Raw genomic sequence first — 20,813 nt, forward strand, 5'->3', positions numbered from 1 at the left:
AAAAACAAAAAAGAAAACTAAAAACATATTTATAATGTAAAGTAATACTAACATTATGCAGAAAAATTGGGCATCCAAATTGAATGAATAGAACTATAGAAGGGAAAAGCAGTCCAAATAATTTTCAGAGCTATACAGACCATGGCCATGCTCCTCCTGGCGGCTCAATTGGTCACGTGAAACTTCCTAAGGTCTCATTGTTCATTCTCCCTCGCTAGGGATCGAGTTCCAGTGATTACTGATTCGAGATGATGGGGTCTCTCCTCTACGATCATAAGAGGATTAGTCGGTTCGATATATCCGAAGCCCGAATATCCTAAGTAGGAAAAAAAAATAATACAGACCATGGCCATGATTCTTGCATGTATCCATGATTCTTGTTGTTATATAGCTTCACTCAGGGAAAAATACAACTTGTAGTAAATGGCAAATAAGTAACCCAGTGGACTTTGGGGAAGTAATAAATGGTAAATCGTACACGCAAACTATCTTATGGCCACAAGCATACAACAGCAATCTGGCTAGGAAGTACCCTCTATCTATCTATCCGTCTATCTATCTTCTGTTCAGCAATCAGGCCATTCTCTCTCTCTCTCTCTCTTCCCAAATCAAATCCAATTGTTTTGTTGGGTAGAATACATCAGTAGTTCACCTGCAACACTCTTCCCATTATTCAAAGCCGCGTTTTTCAATTATTACCACATACCCAGGTCCGTAAGCTGCCCTCCAACCCACCCCTCTTCCTAACGCCCCCCAATAGCGCACCCCTTTCCCGTTATACAAATACCCCGTACTATTCCTTGTTACTTGACTTTTTTTCAGCTTCCTATGTTCTTCGTCCTCTGAGGTATGCCCTTGGATCTATATATTTTTTTCCATTAGCCATTTTGAATGAAAGATTGGGGCTTTTTTAAGTTGCCTGATTGAATTTTTTTGTTTAAAAATTCCCTTTTGCTAGTGGGTTTTAGTTTTAATTGTCTGTTCTGGGCTAATTCTTGATTAAAATGTTGAGGGTCAGTAAATACGACGAATACAAACGGATTATAAATTGAGATGGGCTTTTCTTAATTGGGTGTAATTTGTTATAAAGATTGGATTTTTATTATATGGTTCTTGTTTTTCTTTCGTTTTTCTGCTTTATGCGCTTATTTCACATATCTTCTTGATTTTGCATTGCGAATTTAGGGTTAATGGTCGAGCGTGTTTGCCGCATTTTACATCAGGAAGCAGATGTTCTAACGGTTCATGTTCACTTTACATGTTCGTGAAAAGTAGTAGTTCTGATTAAGGGCCTTTCCTCTTTTCTTAATATCAGCTAGTTTTTAGGTTCTTCGAAGCTAAAGAAGTTGTTTCAGTTGCTCTTGTTGGAAATTGACTTCTGTTTTTGAACTGATATAGCTTTTGGCATTTAAAATTTTGAAAAGAAAGTTTGTTTTCCAAATCTAATTTGTTAGAAAGACTGAATTTTGATTGTATGGTTCTGATTTTGGCAATTTTTAGAAAGACTGAATTTTGATTGTATGGTTCTGATATCTGCCCCCTCAGGCATTTCTTTCTTCTGCCTTTCTCCTTACTGTATGCTATTGCTGTTAAGCACGCATTGACAGGTTGGGCTTAATTTTTTTTTTCTGGGGAGCAAATAGCTTGGATTGACAAGTTGGGGTGAATGGTCATGTGTATGTGTAAATCTTACATTGAGGTGCAGACGCTGCAATGAAGCATTTGTTTTGCCCTGCTTCTTCTTCTACTTCTACTATTAAGGGGACTTTCTATTTTGCGGCTGATTGTTTTTTGTAACATAGGAATGGATGCATCCTCATCTGCATCTGGCTTATGCTTTCACTTTACCTTTAAGCTCAAGAAAACTGATTTGGAGAGGCTACTGTCGAGTTTGGTTCTGGAAATAGTTTTAGGCGTTTCAGAACCTTGAAAACGAGAATTCGTTTCAAAATTTCAGAGTAATTCTTTCAAAGTCACTTTTCGTAATTAGTTTTACAAATGCTTAACTATTTTAGTCCCTAAATTTTGGTAAAGGAAGGATTTTGACTTTTTTTTTTTTTTTTTTCTATAGGATGGAAAATAAGAATCTTAATTACAGAGAATTTTAAACTGAGATATTAATACAGTAATTGCATACTAAAGAAAGAGCAAGCTGCTTGCTTCTTTATATGTACGCTTTGCGTGTATCGAATTGCATAGCTTTTTATCTGATATGTTGTGGTTCTGATGGTTTTGCAGTAGCTTTACGTGTTCCTTTGCGCGTGTCCCGTCCTCTTCTCCAACCTGCCTTGAATTTGTCTAAAGTATAAAACCCACATACATATAAAAAGATGAACATGGAGGTCAAGCTATGGAATGACAAGCGTGAAAGGGAGATGTATGACAACTTTGCTGAGCTTTTTGCAATTATAAAGGCCACCGAGAAGCTTGAAAAAGCTTATGTTCGTGACATCATATCACCAATCGAGTATGAAACTGAATGCCAAAAACTGATTGCACATTTTAAAACCCTGTCTTCAACATTGAAAGATACTGTGCCCAACATTGAGCGATTTCATGACACATATAAAATGGACTGCCCTGCTGCCCTTAATCGGCTGGTTACCTCAGGAGTTCCTGCCACCATCGAGCATCGAGCTGCTGCTGCGATGTCAGCCACTACCTCTGCTGCTATAGTGGCAGAATGCGTGCAAAACTTCATTACTGCTATGGACTCCCTGAAGCTAAACATGGTTGCTGTTGATCAGGTACATCCACTTCTTTCAGATTTGTCTGCTTCCCTGAATAAACTTTCAATCCTGCCCCATGATTTTGAGGGCAAGACAAAGATGAGAGAGTGGATAGCCAGGCTGTCAAAGATGGGAGCTGCAGATGAGTTGACAGAGCAGCAGGCTCGACAACTTCACTTTGACCTGGAATCGTCTTATAATTCATTCATGGCAGCATTGCCTGCTGCTGGAACTTAGCTTAAGATTTGTGAATATCGTAAGTAAATGGGAACAACTGGCTTTTTGCTTACAATTTCTGTTGGGATTCAGCTTTGAAATGGCCCTGTTTTTAGGTTGTAGAGTCTTGAAGCCAAGTGTCTCTCAGTTTGTATTGGTTAAGAAGTGGAAGTGGTGGCGAGTTAGTTTGGATATGGTTCTCACGGGGATTTTGCTGTCGCTGGGCAGTCTAAATGTTCAAGGAAGGTGGTAGAGAAAGAACATTCAATTTGGGACCTGTTTAACATATGGTAAAAACCACAGGTTGTGGGAGCTATTCATATAATGATATCTTGCACATTCGTTAAGACTCTTTCGCTGCTTCCTTAAACAGGTCTTCGGTGTTATTTTTGGGCGAAAGTAGATGATGGCAATATGAGCGAACGTCGTTGCTTTAGCTTGTAAACAGATATATGGCATTCAGCATTGAGCGAGACCTTCTGTCAACAGATTGTTGCATTTTGACAACTTAAAGTGTGGTTTTTTTTTTTTCCTTTCCTTTCTTGAAACAAAATATAATCATGACAAAATGTTTGTGCACGTAGCGCCCTCTGTAATTTGGCAAGGGACAATTTGTTAGCTTGCAAGTAACCACGATACAATTGTTGTGCTTTGTCTTGTATGTAATACAATTATTCATGTGTTGGAATTCAGTTTTTGGTTGCAGTCTATGGGAATGATTGAGAGTCTTGCCACACTTGAATGTGCCCCTATTATAACCTTTCACTTGCTAGTTCCTTCTTTCTGGTCTCTCTTGAGAAACGCATTGAATTGCTCTCTCATTTACCTGTTACTCTTTCAGGTAAGAAACTCGTAGCTATTTGGAACTATCGTCTTTACAGGCATTTTCCAATTTCAACTGGTACTACTCTTTTGATGGCCCAGAACGGTGTCAAAATAGACAATACAACATTCAAGGTTTGGTATACTCAATGGTAACTTGATAGAGAATAGGATTCGGTACAAGAAGAAGGATATTGATTTTACTTTTCAGATAATGTTTGAATTTTCTATGGCTCTGTGTAACTCTAAAAAAATATGAACAACTCATTATTGTTTGTCTTGCGCTGTACATATATTATTGCATGATAACGAAAAGTATGAATATAAGAAACTATAAAAATGTGAACGGCTCATCGTTTTTCTCGCGCTATGCATATATTACACAATAACGGAAAGTATGATGGCTAAACTTATTAGAGCTAGACTAATAAAAATAAGTTCGAGAAGATATCACCTATGTTTGGATAGCAAATTTTTCTAAAAAATTTTTTCGCTTACATTATAAACATGTTTTTCAATCCACCGTTTTATTTCACATACATTACATCACAAAAAGTATTACAATAATTATTTCAAATAATATCTGTGACTTTTTATTACGTTAATTAGACAGCAACACCATAATCCTTGATTAAATCTACAATCACCCCATTTTATGAAGTTGTAATTAAAATGAAGAGTGAGAGCATTTTTATACTTTTAGTATTTCAGGTGAGTAAAAAAGTCAAAGACAAGTGTGATTAACATACAAGGAAGTGCCATTAATATTTTCTAACTTTTAATACAAATTTCTCCTAGACGCACAAAATTAAAGGCTCACGTAATATTTATTACTGGCATTAAGCTCCGTAAAACTTGAATAAAAAATGGCTTTTTCAGACGAAAAGAAGAATAAAAAAGATGATGAAACCAAAATTCAACACAATTTTAAGCTTATCTAAAAATTTAAAAATGAAACTTAATTAGCATGGTATCCGACTTCAACGGACTCATTTGCAGTTGCACCCCTAAAACGTAAAACCCCACTTAACAAAACTAACATAAAGAAAAAAAAAAAAGAAAAAGAAAACCCTCCTTTTTCTTTTCACTTTTTTTTTTTTTTTTTTGAAAAAGCAAAGCATATAAGAGTTTTACCACGTGGAGATTGGAGAAGGACAGATTCAGACAAGCATCACATCACAGCCGTTAATCTAAAATCAAATTATCCTTCCCCCTCCAGACTCTTGACACATCTCCCCAAAAATATAAATTACGTACCACTGTACCAGTATTAAGTTATGGATGCAGCATACACAGTAAAATCGTCCCTGCAACTCTGCATCTTTTATGCTCCTATTTTCTTTTAAAAAATTCTCCAATTTCGCAAAACCCTTCTCCAATGGGCAGTAACGGCCGTTCGATTCTTCCCGGCACCGATGGTATAAAACCCTAGCCCTATCTCTATTCCTCTTTATTTTTTTTCTACAATTCATTGATCGATGAATATTTCGACCGCGAATGGTGGTGGCGGCGGCGGCGGCGGAGGAGGAGGCGGCGGCGGAAGCTTTGGGAACTCGAACAGGACAATGGCAAACGATGTCGTTTCAAAGCCGGTTGCTACTTCAATTTTGGACAGGTTTAGGGATATGTTGAAGGAGAGGGAAGATGAACTTAGGGTTTCCGAGGGCGTCGACGTCGTTTTGTTGAGTAGTGATGACGTTGTCAGGCTTTATGAAGTGGTTTTGTCCGAACTGGTTTTTAATTCCAAGCCGGTTATTACTGACCTTACGATTATCGCCGGAGAACAGAGGCGGCACGGTCAAGGCATTGCGGATGCTATTTGTGCTCGGATTATTGAGGTAGGGTTTTGTAGGAGTAGTTTTGGAATATGTTGTAAAAGTGCTCTCTCTCTATCTCTTTTTCTTTTTTCGTTTTCTTTGATTTGTACTGGAGTGTAATTGAAGTTGTAGAAGCTATAGTGTTTCAGATTAGCGCTTGTATTGTAGAAAAGTTTCAAGATTTGCATTTTTTTCCCTTCTTCCCCCTCCCCTCCCTCTCCTCTCTTTTCTCGCATTCAAGTTTGTGGTTGTGGGGTGTTTCAGACAAATGGAGCTCTCAGTTTTTTCCATAACCAGCGCATAGATCAATTAAACTATGATGAGAGAACATACTATGCAATAACTGTTCAATAACAACGGGTAATTGAAGTTTTGATGCCTTGGCGGTTTTCAAAAGTCTGATGGACATTCTTGACCACAAACTCAACTAAGAATTAGAATCTAAGACCCGACAAAATGAACCTTTTAGGGGAATTACTGATTTTAAACGTCAGAATGTGGATGACCCTAATACGTATCTAGCTTAACTTGCTTCTCGAATGATGGAAAGAATCACCCTTAGATTCTACAGAAAAAAAGATGTTTCTCTTTGCAATGCTTTGAGAATTAGCAAGAAATATTTATTTGGTTGGAAAGACACTACTTTTATGAAATCTCGTCCTTGTGGTACTTTTACTATGCATTTGATGCAGGCTAATACGTATAGTTAATGATGCTGTGTGCTTTCAGTTTGTTTTTCACTTGTATATGCTAAATATACATTTGTATTAATCTGTCCCAATGCCCTCACATTTGCCGAGAGTTGGCATTATACTTGTTCAATTCATGTAGTGATGAATCTTTAGTTGCCAGCAGTTTGTAAACTGTCACGTGCAATCTGTAAGTCGTGGCATCATATTGGCCGCTTGCATTTTCAGATCAAGAAATAGCCTGAATAGCAATTTAAGAACTTTAAAGCAAGATAAACCATGACTGGGATATGTCACTATTTTGTAAAGCATGTAGTCTTTCTACTTCTCCTATTTTATTCTGTTGATAAGACATTCTTTTGCTGTTTGCATTTTGCAGAATTAGTTTTTTGTGCTCAAAATTGAAGAAAACTTATATTCTCCTCCTTCCCCCCCAACAACAAAAAAAAAAGTGAGAAAAGAAAAAAGAATTAAATTTGGTTGGTAACTTTTGTGTATAACATGCAGCTTTTTCATTTCAAAATATGTTTAATCTTCATGATGTGTAACCTGCTGTTTTCAGGCCCCAGTTGAACAAAAACTCCCGTTTTTGTATCTCCTGGATAGTGTTGTAAAGAATATTGGAAGAGATTATGTGAGATACTTCTCTGCTCGTTTGCCAGAGGTAGGCAAATTAATTGGGTCTTTTAAACTTCAGGAAGACCTTAATTTTTTCTACTATCTGACGGGACCCTATTTTTTTCTGCTAAGGTCTTCTGTGAGGCGTATAATCAAGTGCATCCCAACATGTATCCTTCGATGAGACACCTCTTCAAAACCTGGTCGTCTGTGTTTCACTCATCTGTACTCCGGAAGATTGAGGCTCTTTTGGAGTTTTCCCCCCCAATGAATGATCAACCCTCCAGCTTAACTTCAGGAAGAGCTTCTGAATCGCCGCGGCCAACTCATGGCATACATGTAAATCCAAAATATTTGGAAGCAAGACGTCAGTTGGGGCATGCTACTGCTGATGCTGTAAGATTTTATTTTACCTCTTTTTTGTCCTTTATGTTTTCTTGTCCTTATGCCTTCTATCTATTTCTGAGTTGTGCACTAGATCTTGGCGTGCAGTTTTTGCTTCAACTACAATTTTGTCCCATTACTGAGTATAACATTCCGCGCTATGAGTTGTGTCTTTCCATATTTTCCTCCTACCAACTTGCCATAGTTGTAGTTTCAGTCCTGGTTTTCATTTGTTGAAGGTGATACTGTGGAATTTATTATTGAATGCACTGTGAGACCAATTCAGGTTTTCAAAGATTACTCCGTCCATACCATATTTTTTTCTCATGTTTAGATTTCTGTGTTTTTTATGCATGGTTGAGAGATAGTGGGGTATGGAGCTTGAGTTTCCCATTTTACCCACACAAAAGTGGGTTGGATAGTCAATTTTCATCGTAACAATAGGCAATGTGACCATCATTAATTTATGCGTGCTTAATTTTGTTGCTACCATCCCCGAGTTGAGCCTGCTAGCTACTGACAAAACAATTTTCTGGTGTATCCCATGCGGCTTTAGAAGCTTTGCAAATAATGAATGCAAAAGTTGATTGCCCCGCAAACTTCAGAAAAAAAATAGTTAAAGTAAGGCAGGAGTTGGAAGAATATTTGCTATTCTGGGTAAGTGACAATAAATCTGGGACCTAGCGAAAAGGAAAGGCTGACAGTTTTAATTGGATGGAGGGAGTACTTATAAATGCTGAAGTTGTTGATGATTTATAGAAAAATGCTGGTGTATCTGATGCATTAGTTAGTATGCGATTCCCAGAAGCCCATGCTCTATGTGTCTGGGTAAGTAAGGCGCCGCAAGATTTATCTGATATGCGTGTCTAAAAATGGAAGCCCAGTGATCTCTGTTCTCTTGGGTTGGGCCACCTTAGAAAGGTAAATGCAAAAGCTGTGAACATCATGCTGGTTTACTTTGTGGGAGGTTGTGGTCTTTAGAATGCATAGAACTATGTCATGCTTAGGTTTTGATTGCTAGGAGAAGTACCTTTTCTTGCTTGTGTGTTTGGTTTACAAGAAATTTTTAGAATTGTCACATCTTCCTGTACTTCTTGCAATTTGTGTCCTGTAAAATTTGCACAATTCTGTATGAAAAAATTGGTTAGACAAAAATCTGGTAACTACTGCTAGTTTGAAAAATTTTTCTAGTTAAACAACCATGTAAGAAGGTCTAATTTCCTTTTCCTCACTTTCCCACACTCCACTTTTTCTTCTATTCAAGTAAGTGTCATGATGCTAATATAATTGGATATGCATTCCTTGCCAAATTCTAATCATTATTCTGTGGCATCATTTGGGAAGGAAAAAGGTGCCAGCAGTTTGCGCTTCAATTTTTTAAGCTACAAGTTATCTCTTCCTCAACCAACATTAGATTTTTGTTAGAATTTGGGAGTGTGAGCAGAAAGTTTATATGCGATGCATCAATTTGAGCATGGAGATTTGAATCTGCACTTTACCACTTACAGTAGCATTTTCTGGGTAACTATGAGGATGGCGTCTGGTAATTTCTTTGGTTTGCCATTAGTTATCAATCTGTGGAAGTAACTAATTTATATATTTAGCAAACTTTTGGCTCTCTGCATAATTCTTTAACTTTAGAATCTGGAACCCATCTAGAGCTTGTTTTCTTCTTTCCCCTCCCCTTTGTCTGGTGAACATTGTCATCATGATTCTCTCTTGAGTTGTTCCATTTCAGGTTTCTTTTCTGATGTCACATTTCAGTTGTAAATATTTACCTAGTAATTGTGAGCAAGGCAACTAGTATTTTTCTTTGGTCTGCCAATAGTTATGAACATGTGGACCTCACTCGATTTATTTATTTATTTTTTACCAAAGTCTTCTATTACAATGGTGTTTTTACTTCCCCCTAATTCTAAAAGTTTATGATTTGGAGTCCATTTAGGGTCTTACTTCCCCCTTTGTCTGCAGACAGTGTGGTCCTGATTGTACCTTGAGTTGTTTCATTAAGGTTGCATCACTGATATCACATTTGAGTTGTAAAAAAAAAAAGCGGTAGCTGCATAGTATCTTGTACATCAACCATTTCTTAAATTCGAAATCATTCACTTGTTGACTTGCACTGGCACTCAAGAATGCTGGTATGGACTGTGAAGTTGGAATTGAACCTGGTACTGTCGTGGCACCATATGTGTCTGTGTGCGTGTGTTTTTTTTTTAATTTTTAAATAAGTCTTATAATGCTGATTGAGAAATAATTAATTCTGAGTGTCTGCTGAACAATATTTAGTGGTGTGGGGACATTTATGGTATCATGAGAGGGCTCTTTTTTCCTGTGTGGTTTTGTTATGTTCACGTTTATAAAGCATTCTTTGAAAGTACCATGTGTATCTTTTCACTTATTAAATATTCAACTGCCAGAGGAACTACCATAAAATCTGACATTTTGGCAAAAAAACTGCTAGTGGATATGGTGAATTTACTTTTTATAATGCACAGTTAATCTCTTGACAGGCTGTAACTGAGAGGTTGAGCTTGAGGGATCATACAGACAATACAGCCTCCGGCCTTGGTGCTGTAAAGATGATCCGGCCTTCGGCTGCCAGGCTTGCTGGGTCGTCTTCTCCATATGGAGTTAAGCATGGCAGGTCATTATCTCCTTCACTAGATAATATTGCAGTGGATGGTTCTCCCAGAAGAGCAGCTGAAAAGGCTTCTCCATCTCAGTCTGGATTTGAGTATGGCTTCGCTAGAACTTCTGGCAGACATGAAGAGGCAAGTGATTGGCAAAGGAATACTTTGACCAATGGTACCAGTGTGAAATTCGAAACTCCTGCATACAGATATAACAATGGTATCGACCTCGATAGGCCAAGGGCTTTGATTGATGCATATGGAATTGATGAGAGGGAGAAGCCACCAAGTCATAAACATCTTAAGGTTGATCACTCCATTGTAAATGGTATCAATAAAAGTGCATCTTTGAAGACATGGCAAAATACCGAGGAGGAAGAATTCAATTGGGAGGATATGAGCCCAACTTTAGGGGATAGTAGTCGGAATAATGATCTATTTTCATCATCCATCCCACCGTCTGCAAATTTTAGGACAAGACCTGGCTTTAGAATGCATCCTGATCCGCATTTGGCGACTTCAGACTTCAGAAGCAACTTTTCTAAGCAGGCCCAACTCCCTATATTTAGTGACTCGTCACCATCTGAGAATGTTTCTGCAGTCAGTGTATGGCCATGCTTTGTGTTTCTAATATTCGTTTTTATGGATTTCTGTGCTATGTTCTATATTGTTGATCACAGTTTGTAAAATCAGTTGACTTGCATTATCAATTTTAGTGTTTGCCAACCACTTTATTGAGTCTACAAATGTTTATTATTCATCTGACTTGAGAGAGCATTTTCCTCTTTATTTATCCTTTACTTTGAGCTTTGTTGACTCTGTATTGCATTACACGCCTTTGGAACTTATTGAGAAGACTCTTTTGGTGATCATAATAATTTGATGTTGTGGGAGATGTAGATCAATGTAGCAGTTAAGATGAAACTTCATGATGAGGAATGCTTCCTTCAATGAGTCAGACGTTGACCATTAATAAGGAATACTTACTATTAGGAGAGACACAGTGATATTTAAGGGGAATTTCTCATAGATTAATTTTATAGACTGATTTCTTTTTGGTTACATAATTTGAAAATTGAGACACAACTTGAATTGTATTTGATTCTTTTTAGCAGTCCGTTCGTGGAGTGATTAAGAAGGTTGCTGGATTCCGCGATGAGAATAAGCACGTTTCCAGTTCTCATTTTCCAAAGGATGGTTTTAGTATGCCTCAGTCTCATGGTCGGTCATCTCAGCAACATTTAAGCATCAAAGGGAGTGGAAGGAATCATCAAATGTCCTTTTCAGGCATGGGAATAGCACCTTCATCTGAATATAAGCCTCCTTCAGTCAGCAATTTTCCAAATGCAGATCCTCGAATTCGAGGGCCCTCTGCTGTTGTATCAAGAATTGGTTCTTCTGGATTTGCTTCATTAACTCCTGAAATGCAGTCAATTGCAACACCTGCTTCAATGGGAGTGCCACCTTCTGTAAATATCCGTGCTTCTTATCATCAAGCTTTGCTTGCTAGTCCTCCAATGCATGAACAAATCGGTTATCAGCCAGATGCAGTTGGCCATCAGGGTATGACTATGCCTAATTTCCCTGGTCAGCAATTAGGTTCTATTGAAAACAAACCAGTCAGCATGCCTCAACCTTCAAATCAACCTCGTGGGCTTATTCCTCCAAATCTGCAAGTCGGACCACATGTAAATCTATCATATTCGCAACCACAACCACTGCCATCCCAGGAAGCACGTCAGAATATGGTTCCACCTGTTCCTTATCTACCACCTTCTAATTTAGTTAGACCACCTCTGGATCATGGATATGTTCCTCAAGCACATGGTGTTCATGCTATCATGGGTACAGGCTTGCAGAATGTAATTCCTAATGTCCAGTCATCTATGCCTGTTCCCAGTATTGTTAATGCATCATTGAGTTTACCAGGGGTATCCATGCCTCCTTTACAAGGTTCCCGTCCTGTGTCTTCCACAATGATACATATCACTCAAAATCCTGGGCCAGTAGGACCTAATCCTCCAGCTGGTGGTCCACTTTCTGGTCTGTTTAATTCACTAATGGCCCAAGGGTTGATCTCTTTAACAAAAGAAGCTCCCATGCAGGTATATCTTGCTCTGCAATATCATCGAAGGAGTTGATTTTGTTTTCAATTTTTCAATCTTGTTGAACTGTCTGTCATTCTAAATCGTGTCATTTGATGTACAGGATTCGATGGTCCTTGACTTCAATCAAGATACTCTTAAGGTGCGTCATGAATCAGCAATAAAAGCTCTATATGCTGACCTTCCCAGACAATGCACAGCTTGTGGTGTTCGCTTCAAATGCCAAGAGGCTCATAGCAGTCACATGGACTGGCATGTTAAAAGGAACCGCAAGTCTAAAAACAAGCAGAAGCCCTCTCGTAACTGGTTTGTGAGGGTTGACATGTGGCTTAGGAATGCAGAGGCATTGGGAACCGATGCAGTTCCTAGCTTTTTACCCATTGAGGATGCTGTGGAGCAGAATGATGATGAAGAATTGGCTGTTCCTGCTGATGATGACCAGAAATTTTGTGCATTATGTGGAGAGCCCTTTGATGATTTTTATAGCGATGAGACTGAGGAATGGATGTATAGGGGCGCTGTCTACATGAATGCACCAGCTGGTTCAACAGCTGGAATGAACAGGTCCCAGTTAGGTCCCATAATACATTCTAAATGCAGGTCAGAGACCAGTGGTGCTTCTGCTGAAGTTTTGTCAAAAGATAGAGGGGTATACATCTTTTACCTTCTTTTCTGAATATGAAAGACATCTGTTTGTTGCTTGGTCAATATCATTGCCTAATGGTTCTTTGATATTGGAAATGCTTAAAATCATGCATGGGGCTCTCTGCTGGCTCTGTTTGGATTGTTAATTATTTGAGATATTTTTACTGTAGCACATTTTGCGATGTGATGTATGTGAGATAAAAAGGTAATTGGGAATATAAAAAGGTGTGTTGGAAATTGTAATGATAATGTAAGCAAATAAATTTTGGCAAATAATCCTCTATCCAAACAAATGTGACAACTATGTACTCTACATCAACTTAATTTTTTGGGGTTTGCAAGGACTCCCTAGTTTAGGAGAGATTAACTGAAGTCAATGATAGGTAGCTTGCTTCCTGTATTTTCACATTAATCAATTTAAGGCTGTTGGAACTTATAGCGAGTGCCTTGTATTCTGGGTAGATTTTTGGTGGTATGCTTGTTGCTGCAATGTGAGTTATGGTTCTTAATTATGTCTTGCCTTTTGTCTTATGCAGGGTTATACTGAAGAGGGTAGTGAAAAGAAATGAATGTGGAGTTAGCCTTATTACATCACCATCTAGGTTTGCTGTAACATCATATAGAGTTGCTTCATCTTAATAATCTTCTCTTCCCCTTTTTATGTACTGTGCCAGAATTATGTAAATGTATAGTTGGATCTGTACCATCCACATTTTTTGCAGAAAAAGGTGACATGATTTTGTGATGCATTCTTTCTGGTATTCTTCTTTTCTTGTCTAGAATTTAGTCGTCTTTAGCTTTTCTTGCATTTTGTCGTCTTTGGAGAACACACGATATTAAGTGCTTTCTAACGACTCAGATGTACCGAACTTGGGGAATGTAAAATTTTCTTAGCTCAGCTGTTTAATTGGCTTGAGGGGGAGGGTGGGGGATATAATCCAGTACTTCGTGCTGTTCAATTGGAGTTTTGCAGGGGGATGAACTTGGAGAATTTCCGTGTATGTCTTGGAGGTGGCTTCTCATTGTACTAAGCAAATCGATTTGCTGGAGGCAAACGAACAGTACTACCGTGGCTGCATCTTTCGTTCAAGTTATGGTGTCCTCCAGTTAGCGATGTTCATTCTGATGTTAATTCAATGTAATACTTTCTATCGACTCAGTGACCCCAAGTTGGGATCTTTAGTCTTATTATATGCTTAATGCAGCTAATTAGCAAAGATATCCCTTATTTTTGTTCAGGATGTGCACACACTTATGTTATGGCAAGCGGAGCTTTGACTGTGAAGTCTTTTTAAGTGTTCAATTATTTACATCTCCTTGAGACTTTCTGATTTTGGGTTTCATTCTGCTTTATGATTTATTCCTATGGGACTAAGTGGCCTGCCTCCCCGCATATTTCCATTCTGTTGTCCTCTTGTCCTGTAGCCTGCATGTGCTGTTTGCTGAGGAGGTTGGGGGAGCCCTCAAACTCCTCTAGGCTGTTGCAGTCGAAGCGGGATTGGATGGAGGATACCAAAGCCATTCTTGTGTTTGTCTTGCCAGAATGTATGATACTTGGTCTACTCTCTGCCTTGTTTCTTTTTTAATTTGGCACAATATTGGCGTAGATAGGGTTATTTGAAGGTTTAACCAAAATATAAAAGGTATAAAAAGATCTGACTTAATGGCAAGAGGTAAACAAAATGTTTACAGTAATACTAGCTTGAAAAAAGAACAAAAAGACTAATGTGATAGAAAACTGATTGCCGCGTTCTCTAGGAAAGATTTATGACACTCGTCTAATTATGTTACACTGGTAGTCTTCCATTAAATGGCTCTGGTCAGTGGTCACCCCATTTAACCAGTTAGCATGGCTTTGCCTGTTTTGAAAAGGACATTCAAATGGATGCAAAGTTGCTTTTCATTTATATGACTCGTAAACTTAAAATGATTTGTGTTTGGATGGTACATTATTTGAGATTTTTTTTTTGTTATAACGATCCATAATCTATCTTATTCTTAGAGGTGGCAATTTGTCCCAAGTCCCAATGGGTTACCCATGCCCATGGGGACTTTGGGCGGGATGGGTATTAGATTTTGATATTGGGTTTAAAATGGGACAAATCCCAATTGTACCCATTAATTGATGGGAATACTTGGGAAATACTTGGGTGCCCATTGGGTTCAAATAACAAGGGCTCTGTTTGGTTTAGCTATTTTTGGGAGGTATTTTTGAAATATTTTATTATAGCAGTGTATATGAAAAATTTTTACTATAAAATTTTTTTGAAATATTTGATATACTAATATGGATGAGATATTTTTTGAGTTATTGTATATTACTGTAACATTGTATTTGAAAAACTTATTTTTTGAAAAAATAGCCAATCCAAACGGAGTCTTAGATTCAAAAATTATCTTTAACAATTTTTATAGTCATACTAGAGAATATAATCTAGTAGTTTTCCTAGTCATTATCCACAAGAATTTTCAACATTTCAGTCAATTTAGACCTGTCATCTTTGGACAATGATGAGAATAAATATTCAACACCTTAAGTACCTTGGTCATCTTGATATATGTTGGAATATGATTGTATATCTATTTTTTCCTTTATTTGTTAATCTAATTTTTTATGGGAATCCTGAGTATAAAGCACTTGCATGTTTATTTAATAAAACTAAAAAAAATTTAATAAATCAAAAATATTAAAATTATATAAAAAATAAAAATGAATTAAAGGGAAAAAAATATGTAGAAAATAGATTTGGGTATTGGGCGGGATCAATCTAAACCCATCCCAAAGTGATCCCGCCCAAGTTAGTCCCAAAACACATATGGGTAAGGTTGGGCCCAAACTCATATGACTCGGTTCCATCATAGACCCAAGCAAATCCCGTCCATCCCGCCCATTTTGCCACCTCTACTTATTCTACAAGGAGGGGGAGTCTAAAAAAACTGTACAAGGGGCTAGCAGGTTTACGGGCCCAACTATATTAAAGGGGTGTTCAGTCACCTCTAGATTTTTTTTACTGTAGGTGGGGTTCAAACTCTTGATTTATAGTCCAAGGAGAGACTTAATCCCCTTTTTGGTGGCCACTATAGCTTTTTAAAAAACTTCTATAACACATTTTTAATGTGATGTATATGATATAAAAAGGTAGTTAAAAAATTTGTTGACGATGCAAGTAAATAAAATTTGGTAAATAATCAAAATTTAAATAAAAAGTAGGAATTTGTAAGATAGGTACGAAAGAAATAGAAGGCAATGACGTAAAAAATATGATAGAGAGCAAAACCAATATTAGGGGGGAGAGAGAGGATTGTGACAAAGCAAAAAATGTTTTATCTAATCAGTGGGGGCAATCATGCATTCTGATTATCAAGAATTAAACGTAGCATGTCATTTAAGGAGATTAGTTAGCAAACTTTGCAAGATTTTGTGTTGAATTAGAGTTAAATATGACCCGAACGAATCATTGCAGCTGACCCGATTGAAATTTCAATCAATCAAAATACAGAACTGTTCTTCTGCTTCCATTGGGTTTGAGGGCTTTGCCTGGACTAGAAATAAAACTGGTCGGTCCCAATCCGGGTTGGGTTTAGTAAAACATTGCTTACAAGTTACAACCATGTCGATGGGTTGGATGGTCCATGAAGCAGCCCATCTTCTCCACTCTCATCTAAGCAACCACCACCAACTTTTATTCGAAGCTATGACTTCAATTATTCTAATTATTTTCATCTTTGTTTGGATAGTCCTCAAATTTGTCTTTAAAGACTTAAAACTAGATTTTCGTAGATTAGACATTTCTAGATAAAAAAAAAATTATCATTTACTAATTATTCCCATTCCCCCCTTTACTTTGCAATTTGCTGATTGTTTCTGTGGCCATTACCTTTGTGAAAATGTCAAACAGTTGCTCGCTCTCATGCACCTTTGAAATTGCTATATAAAAATGGGAAAAAATGGAAAAAGAAACACTAATATAAAGGAGGCGAAGAGTGAGGAGGAAGAAGGAAGGAGGAGAGAAGAAGGAAAGGGGGTGGTGGTGGGTGGCTATGAGGTTTTATAAAATTTTAAAAATATTTATTAAAATTTTAAATCATAAAAATACTCCAAAATACATTTTCAAAAAATATACAATAAAAAATTTTTTTTACATACATTGCCGTAATAAAATATTTCAAAAACACTTTAATCCAAGTAAAGTCTAAGATATTGGGTTAATGGCATCAATGGTCCACAGAGATTTTGCTCAATGCCATTTTGTATCCGTACTTTTTTTTTTTCTATCTATTGAACCAGTCAACTAACTTTCCACGTATGATCTGCAAATATTTTGACATACATGTCTGTCTATATTTTGTCAAGTATTTGATCACGAAGATTTCTGTTTTGGGTTTAAACTAGAGGAATTGAGCCATATATTTGTGGCTCACACCCGTCCTTCGTTATGCTTATAGACTGTTGCAGCATCTTTGTCTCCACGGCCGCTGCAATTAACGACCACCTTAGCTCCGTCTTCTAAACCGGGACAAAGTTTTTCGAGATAAGCAAGTGCATGAGAAGCTTCCAAGGCGGGGAATATTCCTTCTAATTGACAAAGTCTTCGATAAGCTGCAAACAAGTCAATTCGACACGCAAGTGATTGATCAGTTCTGTAATCAAATATAAATGCATAACGACACTTAAAAAAAAAAAATTAATGTTCTAATCTATATACTAACTAACGGTGTATATGTATATGTATATATATATATCTGTGTGTGTGTGTGTTATCATCCATATGGTTGGATGCACGATAATTAATTTGAATTAAAATTTGAAATTGAACATTTTTTTTCTCGTGTATCTGTCGTATATATATTTAACCGTGATACTGTATATAATATTAACTCAAATGTAAATAGATAGATATAAAATCATAATCCGAATTATTGCTACTCTATAGTAAGATCGATATTACCATCTAAAGCTTCATCATCCGTGACTGCGTAAAATTCAGCACGTCCAGTGTCCTTGAGAAAGCTCAATTCTGGGCTGACTCCTGGATATTCCAAGCTGCAAATTCGAATTTTGACAGTTGGATTAGCACTTGAGTATGAACCGCACATAAAGTGAGTCAGCGCAACAGATATCTGGTGTTGTGAGGAATCTTACCCTACTCCAATGGAATGTGGTCCAATAATTTGGCCTTCCTCATCTTGCAACAAGTAGCTCATGCTCCCGTGGTAAACACCTACGTCTCCTCTAGCCAAAGTTGCAGAATGTGCACCTGAATCTAATCCAATCCCAGCTGCCTCAACTCCAATCAATCTCACATCTTCATCTCTAATGAATTCATGGAACATCCCCAGTGCATTTGATCCACTCCCTACACAGGCCACCAGCACATCTGGCTTGCCACCCCACTTTTCTTCTGCCTGTTTTCTGGTTTCTTTTCCAATTACAGATTGGAATTCGCGAACGATGGTTGGACAGGGGTGAGGCCCTACGGCAGTGCCCGACAAGAAATAGCTCGTCTCCAGATCTCCTACCCAATCCCGGATTGCTTCAGACGTTGCATCCTTGAAGCTCCCGTCCACAACTTTAACCTGTAGGTTTGTGCACATGGATATATCAGGTTTGGCTTGCTGTCCACTTTTAATATTTGTATATCGTTGTTTGAGTGTACTAAAAGGAAACTTCGACTGATTCTACGTGTCCTAAATATAGAATTGATAATGACGTCTCTGTTATCTCATCCTTTTTAGCGGTTTCTAGCCAAATATATATACTCATTTCCGTCCCAGAAAATGACATTTAAAACCAATATATATATATATATATATATATATATATATATATATATATATATAAACATCACTAAAAAGAATCACTGCCAAGAAGACTGGCAACTTGTGGTGGTGGGGGCAATTCGAGTGGACATGGTATTTCCCGTACCTGAGCGCCAAGATTTTTTATCAGCAGCACATTGGCCCCCTGTCTTCCAACGTCTGCACTTCCCATGAATATCGTACACTCAAGAGAAAGTTTAGCACATGCAGCAGCTGTGGCAACACCATGCTGACCGGCGCCAGTGGCTGCCACTATTCTCTTCCTGCCTATTCGCTTTGCAAGCATTGCTTGTGCTATGGCATTATTGATCTTGTGAGCTCCTGTATGCACAAGATCCTCCCTTTTCAAATAAATCTCTGGCCCTTTTCCTTCACTGTTTTTGTAATAGTCTGTCAGCCTCTTAGCAAAATACAGTGGACTTTCTCGGCCCACATAATCCCTCAATGCTGTTGCAAGCTCTTCCTGAAAGTAAAACAGAAAAAAATAAAATAAAATCTAGTATTCATTATTACATTATTATTCTGTTGCAAGACAAACACTAAAACTTGTATACACCATTCATAGACAGTACCGGACAAACCTGAAAATTTTCGTCATGCAAAGCCAAGATGAATTCGGCTTCAAGCTTGCTCAAACAAGATATTAACGCCTCGGGCACAAACTTTCCCCCAAACCGTCCGAATTTTCCTGTACTAGAAACTGTCATCAGTTCAGCTTGGTCAATGAATGTCTGAGTCATTAACCGTCTAGCAGTTAGGGAATTGGAGTCAAGTGCACCCCCAACTGTTGCTGGCATTTTATCGGTTACTGCCGAGCAAGAAATATGGGGACGGGGACGGGGACGGGGACGGTCAGCAGCCTTTATATATGGTGATCCTAACGGGGCACTAAAGGATAGTCTTCTCAACTTCAGTACTGGTTCACTAAATTCTGTTGTATTTCCACCCTGTAGGAAAACATTCCGAGGACTGGATGCCATGATCATCTAGTTTATAAGGGGTGTATTCTTTTGCTCAAAAGAAAAGGAGAAATTCGTTCCACTGCCACTAGCTTGCATGGTTTTGGACTCCTTGGTGGAGCACTTATAAATACCGATTTCAACTGCAACCACCAGGCGGGCCTCCCTTTCTTGTTAAAAAATGAGAAATTTCATGCTTCGATTGCCTTGGTGACGTTACGTGGTACGCGAGTTCCATGTGATTAATAGCAACATCATCCTAACGCCTATATAATGCGATTTGTAATTGGCCACCTGTAGGGCGAGGATTAGCATATTAGTTGTCACTTGTTTAAAACATGCAAAGTTGGGTTTTCCTAGATATATTATGTTGGATGTGGATATATTATATTGGCCACGAGTGCTCTTGAAAATTATATGTTTACCAAAAAAATAAAAAATAAAAAAGTGGCTAGCAGCTCCAATCAAATGAACTTTGGTCCACTATCTTTCTTTCCCAGATTTAAACTAAAAAAGCTAGCTAGCTCAATCCAATGAACTTTGTCATGACCTGTTGCTTTCTTTCCCCGAACTGAGAGCTTTTCTTGTCCACAACGAGGACCTACTATTCCGTGTCTAGATCTAATGCATGCTGCCGACCATGAGATAAATACCAAACCTGTGCGTGGATGGATGGCTTGCCTTATCAACTAAACCTACGGCTGCTTGGGACCAATTGGACCAATTCAATAATTTCCTTGACTTTTGATTGATATACTATTTTGATGTTATATGTGATTTTATCTTAATGATAAACAGCAAATTTTGGTATTTTTTTCTAATGTGTGGGTTGGTATTAAATTAATTAAATAATGTAGTAGATGAGGGACAATGATGAAATCATATTATTTTCTCTTTCCTAATATCACTTTTTAATTATTGATTGGGCCTAACATAATTACAAGATAATTAACTTCAGGGAAGGTTTCTAAAATTATCCCTTTTTCTTATGCTCAGTTCAATTTCTTGGATTTTTTATTTTGATCTGATGGCTATGTACGATCCGAGTCCAAGAGTTGATCCAAGCAATTTTTGGACTGAAATTCATTAGTTCAAAATGGTTAATCTAAATTACAAAGTGCCCAAATTCTTAAACCAATTCCTTTCCACTTACTCTTTCTGATGTGACATACCTCATTCTTCCCATCTTTAGGACTTTATGTCCTTGCAAAATCTATCAGAATTCAGACTGTCTACTTACTTAGTCATATTCAAATTTTAGAGGTGGCTCATACCGACTCTAGAGGTGACCCCCGGCTCGACGCGACACTTAGTTCCGTAGGTTCTAGAGATGGTCCCCATCAAGCTCCTTGTGAGATATCTCATTCTTCTCATCT

At 37.8% G+C, this 20,813-nt stretch overlaps 3 protein-coding genes across 7 annotated transcripts; 2 read left to right on the forward strand and 1 right to left on the reverse strand.

The window, feature by feature from the left end:
* The first annotated feature begins 423 nt into the window (after positions 1-423).
* LOC140004503 (vacuolar protein sorting-associated protein 28 homolog 2) lies at positions 424-4,042 on the forward strand. 4 transcript variants are annotated; one of them, XM_072074257.1, is made up of 3 exons: positions 424-847; positions 2,239-2,985; positions 3,062-3,681. In XM_072074257.1, the coding sequence occupies exon 2, from the start codon at positions 2,331-2,333 to the stop codon at positions 2,964-2,966; it is 636 nt and encodes a 211-aa protein (XP_071930358.1). In that variant the 5' UTR covers positions 424-847; positions 2,239-2,330; the 3' UTR covers positions 2,967-2,985; positions 3,062-3,681. The 4 variants fall into 4 exon arrangements, 3 of the variants coding, with proteins under 3 accessions (XP_071930358.1, XP_071930357.1, XP_071930356.1); XM_072074255.1 differs by lacking the exon at positions 3,062-3,681 and adding an exon at positions 3,787-4,042 and having other exon boundaries at positions 436-847; XR_011838925.1 differs by having other exon boundaries at positions 440-847; positions 2,239-3,235; positions 3,319-3,681.
* Positions 4,043-4,949: 907 nt separating this feature from the next.
* Positions 4,950-13,407, forward strand: LOC140035017 (polyadenylation and cleavage factor homolog 4-like). Of its 2 annotated transcripts, none has more exons than XM_072074253.1 (7): positions 4,950-5,605; positions 6,836-6,937; positions 7,024-7,287; positions 9,789-10,514; positions 11,021-12,013; positions 12,117-12,662; positions 13,195-13,407. In XM_072074253.1, exons 1-7 carry the CDS (start codon positions 5,246-5,248, stop codon positions 13,225-13,227), a joined length of 3,024 nt encoding a protein of 1,007 aa, XP_071930354.1. In that variant the 5' UTR covers positions 4,950-5,245; the 3' UTR covers positions 13,228-13,407. The 2 variants fall into 2 exon arrangements, with proteins under 2 accessions (XP_071930354.1, XP_071930355.1); XM_072074254.1 differs by having other exon boundaries at positions 4,951-5,605; positions 11,024-12,013.
* Positions 13,408-16,859: 3,452 nt separating this feature from the next.
* Positions 16,860-19,677, reverse strand: LOC113730821 (tryptophan synthase beta chain 1-like). The gene is made up of 5 exons (XM_027255768.2): positions 19,060-19,677; positions 18,585-18,941; positions 17,802-18,235; positions 17,608-17,702; positions 16,860-17,258 (listed from the first exon to the last, which is right to left on the reverse strand). The coding sequence occupies exons 1-5, from the start codon at positions 19,462-19,464 to the stop codon at positions 17,077-17,079; spliced, it is 1,473 nt and encodes a 490-aa protein (XP_027111569.2). The 5' UTR covers positions 19,465-19,677; the 3' UTR covers positions 16,860-17,076.
* Positions 19,678-20,813: the final 1,136 nt, after the last annotated feature.

This window comes from Coffea arabica, chromosome 2c, assembly GCF_036785885.1.
Source record: "Coffea arabica cultivar ET-39 chromosome 2c, Coffea Arabica ET-39 HiFi, whole genome shotgun sequence".
Lineage (NCBI taxonomy): Eukaryota > Viridiplantae > Streptophyta > Magnoliopsida > Gentianales > Rubiaceae > Coffea > Coffea arabica.

Bases quoted from the DNA above. Each gene is read 5' to 3' on its own strand.
- LOC140004503 (XM_072074257.1), top strand. From the start codon at position 2,331: ATGAACATGGAGGTCAAGCTATGGAATGACAAGCGTGAAAGGGAGATG.
- LOC140035017 (XM_072074253.1), top strand. From the start codon at position 5,246: ATGAATATTTCGACCGCGAATGGTGGTGGCGGCGGCGGCGGCGGAGGA. The intron at 6,938-7,023 runs GTAGGCAAATTA...TTTTCTGCTAAG, and splicing joins TCTCTGCTCGTTTGCCAGAG to GTCTTCTGTGAGGCGTATAA. The intron at 12,014-12,116 runs GTATATCTTGCT...TTTGATGTACAG, and splicing joins CAAAAGAAGCTCCCATGCAG to GATTCGATGGTCCTTGACTT.
- LOC113730821 (XM_027255768.2), bottom strand. From the start codon at position 19,464: ATGATCATGGCATCCAGTCCTCGGAATGTTTTCCTACAGGGTGGAAAT. The intron at 18,942-19,059 runs GTTTGTCCGGTA...TTTTACTTTCAG, and splicing joins TGCATGACGAAAATTTTCAG to GAAGAGCTTGCAACAGCATT. The intron at 17,259-17,607 runs GTAATATCGATC...ACTTGTTTGCAG, and splicing joins GGATGATGAAGCTTTAGATG to CTTATCGAAGACTTTGTCAA.